The 9,206-nt window shown below is 45.7% G+C and overlaps 1 protein-coding gene across 4 annotated transcripts; it reads left to right on the forward strand.

Moving 5' to 3' along the window:
- Positions 1-3,863: 3,863 nt before the first annotated feature.
- On the forward strand, positions 3,864-8,533 carry wipi2 (WD repeat domain, phosphoinositide interacting 2). Of its 4 annotated transcripts, none has more exons than XM_076164612.1 (12): positions 3,864-4,099; positions 4,828-4,910; positions 5,237-5,448; positions 5,593-5,689; positions 6,248-6,345; positions 6,436-6,528; positions 6,660-6,730; positions 6,816-6,929; positions 7,075-7,239; positions 7,537-7,644; positions 7,734-7,831; positions 7,921-8,533. In XM_076164612.1, exons 1-12 carry the CDS (start codon positions 4,026-4,028, stop codon positions 8,031-8,033), a joined length of 1,326 nt encoding a protein of 441 aa, XP_076020727.1. In that variant the 5' UTR covers positions 3,864-4,025; the 3' UTR covers positions 8,034-8,533. The 4 variants fall into 4 exon arrangements, with proteins under 4 accessions (XP_076020727.1, XP_076020729.1, XP_076020730.1 ...); XM_076164614.1 differs by having other exon boundaries at positions 6,816-6,923; XM_076164615.1 differs by having other exon boundaries at positions 5,279-5,448.
- Positions 8,534-9,206: the final 673 nt, after the last annotated feature.

The following is a 9,206-nucleotide window of genomic DNA, read 5'->3' on the forward strand; positions in this document are numbered from 1 at the left end:
GACCCCTCCTCCCCCTCTCCTCCCCCCTCTCCGCCCCCCTCTGCGGGCTGATAACAGGGCAGCAAACAGCAGCCCCTCCCCTCCCCCCTCCTCCCCTCTCCCCTCCACACAACACAACACAACATAACTCTCTCTCTCTCTTTCTCTCTCTCTCTCTCTCTCTCTCTCTCTCTCTCTCTCTCTTTCTCCATGCCACACACACACACACACACACATACACGAGTACAGTTGAGTACAGCAAGAATGGAGACTGGACTAAAAACAGAAAGGGACATATTGATTTTTGAGAAAAGTGTGGCACAGCTAGATAGATAGATAGATAGATAGATAGATAGATAGATAGATAGATAGATAGATAGATAGATAGGTAGGTAGGTAGGTAGGTAGGTAGATAGATAGATAGATAGATAGATAGATAGATAGGTAGGTAGGTAGGTAGGTAGGTAGGTAGGTAGGTAGGTAGGTAGGTAGGTAGGTAGGTAGGTAGGTAGATAGATAGATAGATAGATAGATTGATAGGTAGGTAGGTAGGTAGGTAGATAGATAGATAGATAGATAGATAGATAGATAGATAGATAGATAGATAGATAGATAGATAGATAGATAGGTAGGTAGGTAGGTAGGTAGGTAGGTAGGTAGGTAGGTAGGTAGATAGATAGATAGATAGATAGATAGATAGATAGATAGATAGATAGATAGATAGATATGACAAGAATAATCCAATATAAGCAAAAATACAAGAATAAGGGAAAGAAAGTTAAGAATGCCAATGCCAATTTCTAGGAAGTTCAGGAATTTCCTCCACATTGTTCCCAGTTGTGCTGATTTGTTCCCTACCTAATAGATACAAAGATAAATGACAGTCATAAAGTGACCTAGTGAAGAGCCTGTTGGCCCTCGGGACAAAAGATCTCCTATACAGCCTCCTAAGGTCAAACTATCCCGGGAGATCAATCATCCACTGAAGCTTTTCCTCCCGCTGACCGGTCGGTCTCGCTCCGTGTTCTCTGCCTGACCACTTTGTCCAACTTCTTAGACAGAGTACATAGGACAAAATAAATAAAATATATTAAAATCATTTATCATTAACCAATCAAATATTTTGAAGTGAAATCTGTAAAAAAAAAAATACTTCTGGTTCAAATTTGAGATATATTTTTTAGAAACATGACAAATGTCGACGAATGCCCTTGAATCTTTAATACAAAATCCTGCATCCAGATCTAAATAATCAGCCTCACCTTGATCCCACTCTTCCTTAACCTGAGTCAGACAGGACAATATTTAACCAGGATCAAATTGACACCAGTGAAAACATAACCACCCTGTGAGGTCATCACACACACGGATTAAGTGCAACACACACAGAGGTTGTTAATCAAGCAAGTAAGATCAAGGATGACTTATCTCAGTGTTAAACTAATAGGGTTATAACACCAATGCAGGTTTATACTGTATATGAAATCTCTCTCTCTTTCATTTTTCAGCTCCACTCATGCGTTCAACACACACACACACACACGGAAAATTAAATATTATCCGACAATAACAGTGGTCAGCAGAAGCCCTGTGTGCCTCTGTGCAGCCAGTGTGTGCAAGAGAACAGATACAATATGCAAACAGACTGAACATCCAAACGAGTTCCCAGGCTGAACAAACTGAGGAACAACAGCAGTTTGGTTCAGTTTGTTTAATTCAAATTCTGTCATTTAAATATAATGCATCCATCGTATCTGTATTATTGCAGTGCAGAGGCTGAAATCACACACTTGTCTATGCAGATCCCTAACCAGAGTTTGTCATCAAACCTAGTGAAGAAGTGTGTTATTACTTTTACCATGGTGGCAATCGGGATGATGACACCAGTTGTACCGTAGCTGTAATACTGGAGCTTTTGTTTGTTTGTCCTTCTTACACACACAGATCATACCTGGTGGTCAGTTATACCCAAACTGTGCTTGACAGATTGAATTCATTTCCACCAAAGTAATAATTAATAATAAATACTACTTATGAAGTCTAACACATGGAGAAGTCAAAAATGTTATAGTAGTGCCGCTATGATGCTCTAGGATGCTTTATCACAGCCTCTCTCTATTTCACAATTTCCCCCTGTGTGTCTGTGTCCATCTTGTTTATTTAGACACTGTGGTATGTGTAAACCAAAGGCCGGTGTGCAGTGTGTTGGACCTCTGCCTGGAGAACAGACAACCACTCGCCCCTGGAAAACAGCAAACTGGGCCAAAGGACAGAGCTGATACTGAATTACAAGACATGCTTTTGGGAGAGACAACAACCGACTGACCTGACAAACTGAATAACCTGGAAGGATGCATGGAGCTGATGGGATGTTTTAGGTGAACCCTTTTCATCATCAAATTGTATAATAGATGTAATCAAATTGAAAGATTTATCCATCCTAAAGTTACCTCCCCTGTCCCCACCCAGCACCACCCACCGAGCTGCCCCATCTATGGGCCCTAATCCAGTCCCCTGTAAACGTTGGACAGGAAATATTAGGAAGGCCTCTACAAACAAGGGCTATTTGTTCTTAGGACTCACATCAATGTGGAGTTAGGATCCCTTGCATAATTGTGGCTCAATATTCTCTGTTCTATATTTGCTTTGTTTCTCTTTGATTTGCCTTTTGCCTTCTTAGACAACTTGAGCTTGATCTGATGGTGTATCATGGTCTGACAATAGAGTACAATTCCCTGGTGGACTCATTTTATGTCTTATTCTTGTGTTCTTGTTGGTATCAAGGTTGTAGTGTGTTTATCTGCTTTCTGTGAGAGCCACACAGTGGATTATACTGCGCTGGAAGACTGAATGTTCTTTTCCATTACAAAAATTAGAGCAGACACTCTGTCATGGTCAGACTGACACCACTTGCAAATAAATGCACAGTCATAAAGACTGTGAGTCAAAGCACAATTACACTTCAATTCATACATCAGCCTGACTGATATGGCCAGCTGTTTACTTTTGATGGTCTCAGCACATCAAAGTCATCACTCAATTTTTACTGGCAAGAATTCACATTCAATAAATGTGTAACTTTGGATCTCTAAGTTTTAGATCTCAATAACATAACTCTTACTCATAAAGGCTGTTAGTCTAACTTGAAAATTAAATAAGATTATTGATAGCAACTCTGTTAATTAAAATTGGCAGAATAAGTTTAACATTTATAGTACGCAGTAAATAAAAATATATTGATATATATTAATTCATTCTGATCAGCATTTGGAAATTATAGCAACTAAATCAATGGATAATAAAGATTATATATTAAATAATAAATAATAATATTGCTTTTCACACAATCTGGATTTTGTTTATACACGGGTGTAATTGATGAAGGTGCCAAGTTATACTTTGGACGTGCTTATAATATGTGCATTATTCTCCTTCAGACTTATGTAGCTCATCATTCCAGTGACCCTCTAAAAAGCCCCAGAGAACGTAGCTTTACAGATTAATAGTGCCTGTGCCAGGTATTTCAGCGCAGGTTCTACCAGAGTGTGATCAAATAGAGGCATTTGCATGTGAGGGGTCACGTACTGCACGTTTAGCCCATTCACTTCAGGTGTTTACACAATAATGACACTAGAGGGCGCTCGTAAATACAATACGGACCACGGTACCGACAAACTGTATACTGTATGTACAATGTACACTACAGAATATTATATGAATCTGTCTTGTGGGAGACGAAACTAAGAAACAATATCTCATCTTCTCACAATTATGTTTTTATATTTCCACGCAACTACGAAGGTACATACATGTCGAAAAGTATACGGCACTGTCTCTTTAAATATGAGGGAGGCCACGTGTTTCGCGCATGCGCAGTCATGGAGCGCAGCAGCTCCAGTGAAAAACAACAACAATCACCACAGTGCGCCACACAAAAAGTGATGGCCCCGGGAAAGCATCTGTTTTAGAGCCGCTATCACAAAACGAACCAAGTACCTCCTGCTGCTGATTCTAAAGGAGCTGAAGACATCGATGGTGGCGAGCCCATGAACCTGGCCAGTCAGAGCGGGGACGCTGGCGGCAGCCAGCTCCTCTTCGCTAACTTTAACCAGGACAACACGTAAGGAAGGGCCGGGGAGTCTGTGTGCGGCTCCGCTGGCCTGTGTGCTCACGTTAGCTAGCTCCGTGTGGGCTGCTTAGGTTTCTTCAGCAGTGCCCGAGTGTTTATGGAATAACCTCATTGTGTCGTTTCATAATCCATTACATAATTGTGGAGACACGTTAATATTACCTTGCTAATTAAAGTGAGCAATGATCGTAGCTAGTAGCCATTAGCCTAGCTTACTGGTTAGCCAGCTGCTCTATGGTCTGATGCTAACCTGAGCTAATATCCCACGCAGATAATGTGTAACCTGTAAAGTATCTGTAGAAAATGGTAGTAATAGTTGTGATGAGAGGCGACACAGTAAGCACAGTTAGTCACAATGTAGGTTTAGATTAGTTTTGTTTGTAGGTACCTATTGTTTGTCCACATGTAGCTGAGGTAAACCACGATATCATGCTGCATGCTCGACATAATGGAGCCAAACTCGCACTCCTGTGATGCGCTGATTACTTTGTTACATTTGTGGGTTTCTGCCAAAGCCACAGAGGCCAGCGGCTGTTGCGACACAGCTTCAGTCGTGTGACTCTGTAATCACGCTGTGGCATACGTCTGACTTCACTCACCGAGGGAGAAGCGAGTCATAGGGGTGCTAGTGTGTGTGTGTGTGTCTGTGTGTGTGTGTGCGCTGCAGGTGCTTCGCTTGTTAGATGAAGCTCTCCTCTCTTCTTCTCTCCTCCTTAAAGGTCCTTAGCAGTCGGCACCAAAACGGGGTACAAGTTCTTCTCCTTGTCGTCTGTGGACAAACTGGAGCAGATCTATGAATGTAGTAAGTCTCATTTCTGTGCTTCTCTCCTAAGATCTCATTGGGCAAGACATCCAGAATTATCACTATCTAAAGTCACTACATATAGACTGGTCTCATGTCTCCACACAGGACACACACACACACACACTGCACCATAAGAGCACTGATGTAACTTTAATTATTAATGTGTTTGTCAGCACTTTATCCACACTAAGGACCGTAAAGCTCCTGGAATGCTCAACCTAAAGGCAGCAGTGTTGTTGTGGCGTGACAGAAAGTCTTACTATATGCTCATTGCTTATCTGTGCTAAATGAATTAACCGTGTGAAACCAAACGACCACCACAGGGGCGTCTGACTTCACCTCTGTGTGTGTGTCTTTGCCCGCAGCAGACACAGAGGATGTGTGTATTGTGGAGCGCCTGTTCTCCAGCAGCCTGGTGGCCATCGTCAGTCTCAAGGCCCCCAGGAAGCTCAAAGTCTGCCACTTCAAGAAGGGAACCGAGATCTGCAACTACTCCTATTCCAACACCATACTGGCCGTCAAACTCAACAGACAGGTATAAGGACGCCCGTCTGTCTGCCAGAACTCCACATATCCACCTTTTAAATGGAGATTCTGTCCGGTCAAGCCTTCACAGTGAACCAGAGGACTTGTTTCTGTTGCTCAGATGTGTATTGATCTCGCTGGTTCTTCTCTACAGAGGCTGATCGTCTGTCTGGAGGAATCTCTGTACATCCACAACATCCGAGACATGAAAGTACTGCACACCATCAGAGAGACTCCACCCAACCCTTCAGGTCCGCTTCAAATAGCATCTGTGACTGCCATAACCTAATCATGGCTCACACACCGGTTTGAAACGCTGTAATGTAGAGCCACTAATGTAGAGACTGTAATGTAGAGCCTGTAATGTAGATCTGTGACTCTATGGATGCTTCACACCTGTGAGAGGCTCAAAGGGGGAGGATGTGTCGAAATACTGGAAAGTCTTTTGTTCCCTCTGTAGTAGGCTTTGTCTGCCTCCACTGGTGGGTTTGTTGTAGCAGGATTACTCACAGAGTCCTCAGCCAGGTCTGATTAGACTCTGTGAGGAGGTGGGACAGAACCCGGCAGGGGGGCTTCTTACAGATTCTGCCTAAAGGATTCATTAACATATGTAGATTAGAGCCTTTGTTCTTGTTTTTGTCTCCAGTTTCTGTGAATGAAGTTCTGGTTGTTCCCTGCTGTGTGTGTGTGTGGGGGTGTGGGTGTGCGTGCTCCGTGTGTGTGATGGTATCAGACCCATACAGGTTATTGATCATGTGACTCCAGAGTGGTATTGGTGTCCTAACTGTACACACTGCTCTCGTCTACAGGCCTGTGTTCTCTCTCCATCAGCAACGATAACTGTTACCTGGCGTACCCCGGCAGTGCCACCATAGGAGAGGTGCAGGTGTTTGACACGGTCAACCTGGTAAGAGCCTCCTGTCCTTATCTCTCTGTTGTCTAAGTGCGTCTCTAAGGGAGGTGGTTGTGTGGTAACGTTGGTCTCTGTGTGTCCCAGCGTGCGGCGAACATGATCCCGGCTCACGACAGCCCGTTAGCTGCTCTGGCTTTCGATGCGAGCGGAACCAAACTGGCCACAGCCTCAGAGAAGGTAGGAGCGTGGAGTAGGAAGGATTGTGTCTCTCTGGTTGTGTGTTCTACCCGAGCAGGTGCAGCTGTCTGTCCTCGCTTCCCCTTCGCCTCTCACCACCTGTTTTCTTTCTCTCTCTCACTTCCTCTCAGGGCACGGTCATCCGGGTCTTCTCCATCCCCGAGGGGCCCAAGCTCTTTGAGTTTAGACGAGGAGTCAAAAGGTAGAGCTGGACGGTTGTCACGGTGACTCTGGTACTTCTGCATTGAATCATCTGAACGCATAAATGATCCCCCTTGTCGTCTCAGGTGTGTGAGTATCTGTTCGCTGGCGTTCAGCATGGAGGGCCTGTACCTGTCGGCCTCCAGCAACACGGAGACGGTCCACATCTTCAAGTTAGAGACGCAGAAAGAGAAGTATGTGTAGGTACCCTCTGACTCCATCCTGTGCTCCAGAGTTGAGGCGGTCACGGCCGGGTTCTCCGCCCGAACCACCCGTCGCTCCTGTTCCTCGCAAAAGCAGGGATTTCACACTTGCATCTCTGTGTGTGCGTGTGTGTGTGTGTAGGCCGGCAGAGGAGCCCACTACATGGGGAGGATACCTGGGCAAAGTCCTGATGGCGTCCACGACCTACCTGCCTGCCCAGGTCACCGAAATGTTCACACAGGGACGAGCCTTCGCTACTGTGAGACTTCCCTTCTGTGGGCATAAAAACATATGCGCCTTAGCTGTGTGAGTACATGACTCTCTCTCTCTCTCTTTCTCTCTCTCTCTCTCTCTTTCTCTCTCTCTCTCTTTCTCTTTCTCTCTTTTCCTTTCTCTTTCTTTCTCTTTCTCTTTCTCTCTCGCTCTCTCTTTCTCTTACTCTTACTCTTTCTTTCTCACTCTGTCGCTCTCTCTCTCTCTCTCTGTGTCTCTCTTCCCCTCTCCTCTCTCTCTCTCTCTCTCTCTCATCTCTACATTTCTTGCGGTTCTTCCCATCACAGGCGAGACTCTGCTGAATCTTTGTGTTCACCGTTTTTCCACCAGGATCCAGAAGATCCCCCGGTTGTTGGTTGCGGCGGCGGATGGTTACCTGTATCTGTACAACCTGGATCCTCAGGAGGGAGGGGAATGCACACTTATGAAGCAGCACAGGTAACACACACACACACACAGTCATTTCAGAGAGATGAGATGAGCGCTTGGAGTCGATTTGGTTGAATCTCTGCTCTCATTGGTCTCAGACTAGACGGCAGTGCCGAGCCATCCAATGAGATCCTTGAGCAGGGGTCACATGATCGCCCACTCGTGGCTCAAACCTACAGTGCTGCTGTCACTAAAGGTACGATTAAAGGCAGCCGTCTTTAATCCATGAAGACGTCCGGCCTCTTTGCTAGCAACCTTTCTGACCCACAACCTCCTGTTTCCTAGGTTACTGCGATGAACAGGGAGCAGTGGGAGGGGCGGGGCTAGAGGAGGACCTAAATGACATGCGTCTAGAGGACGAGAACGAGCAGCCGCCGCTCATCCTGGAGACGGACTGAGGGATGTGCGGCCTGAGCGTGAGCGGCCTATCGGAGGGCTCCTCCGGTGCTGTTATGAACATGTGACACGATGGATGGAGGAGTGGGAGGAAAGACGGGGGCGTATTTAAGCGCCCAAGCGTTCGAGAGCCTGTCTGTCAGTGTGTCCGTGCGTTTGTCTTGTCACATACATGTCTACCTTTTTCTCCCTCCCCCTCTTCCTTTGCCTCCCTCCCCCTCACCCCCTCCCCTCCCTCAGTTTGCCTGTGCAGGCCAAACTGAAGCTTTGCGTGTACATGTGCCAACCGCTACAAACATGCTCCCATGTGGGCATGAAAGAGAATCTGTGAGCCTGCGTGTTGGACGTCCTGTCAAAAAGAAAATGTAGCCCAGGGACACGCACACTCCTGTGTAAAAGTGAAGGCGAAACCGATTGTGTAAGTGCCTCTCTGCCCCGTTGTCGTGGTTACTTCTGTTTGAGAGGGTTATCTCCTTACTTTGGCTCAATAAAACAAACTCACGAGAGGCATGCTGTCTTTTCTGAACAGGTTTTTACTTTAATTTTACCCTCAAAATGATCATTTGGAACGTTATGGCATGAGGCAGAGGTGTGTGTGTGTGCGTGTGTGTGCGCGCGTGTGTGCTATAACACTATGTGTGACTGCTGGGCATGTACATTTGCAAAACATTGAGAATTTCGCCTACACTTGTCCCCCTGCTCATCTCTAGCCTATAGAACCGGAGGCTCGGTGGGCCTTGGCCCCGCCCCCCTGCAGCCATTGGTTGAATACTGACGGAGTTCTTAAAAAAGACGAAACTCTTTTTGATTCAGATTTTTTTTGTAAGACCAATCATAACCGACGATGCGTCATTAGTAGGAAGTCGTGCATGGTGTGATTGATGTGGTACTGTGTCCATACCTCCATCAAGGAGTCAGACAGGAAGCGGATTGAGTCGCTTCCTCTTCCTCAAGACATCTCCACTCTGTACATTACTACATAGTTGCGGCGAGGTTTCATTGTATAGTAAAGTCAGGTTATCGCCGCGGAGAAGTGATTTGAAGACGCTCTGGGATGATGAGGGTCGGCCGCCGGAGCAAACTTTGGGTTTTGTTTTGATGAGGAACGCTGCGTTGATTTCCCATGATCCTCTGGTGGCGTGGGAATGTGGAGTGTTAGGCATTTTCTAATGATT

This window comes from Genypterus blacodes, unplaced genomic scaffold (assembly GCF_046128005.1).
Source record: "Genypterus blacodes isolate CSIRO-AG114 ecotype Tasmania unplaced genomic scaffold, CSIRO-AGI_Gbla_v1 ptg000137l_1, whole genome shotgun sequence".
Lineage (NCBI taxonomy): Eukaryota > Metazoa > Chordata > Actinopteri > Ophidiiformes > Ophidiidae > Genypterus > Genypterus blacodes.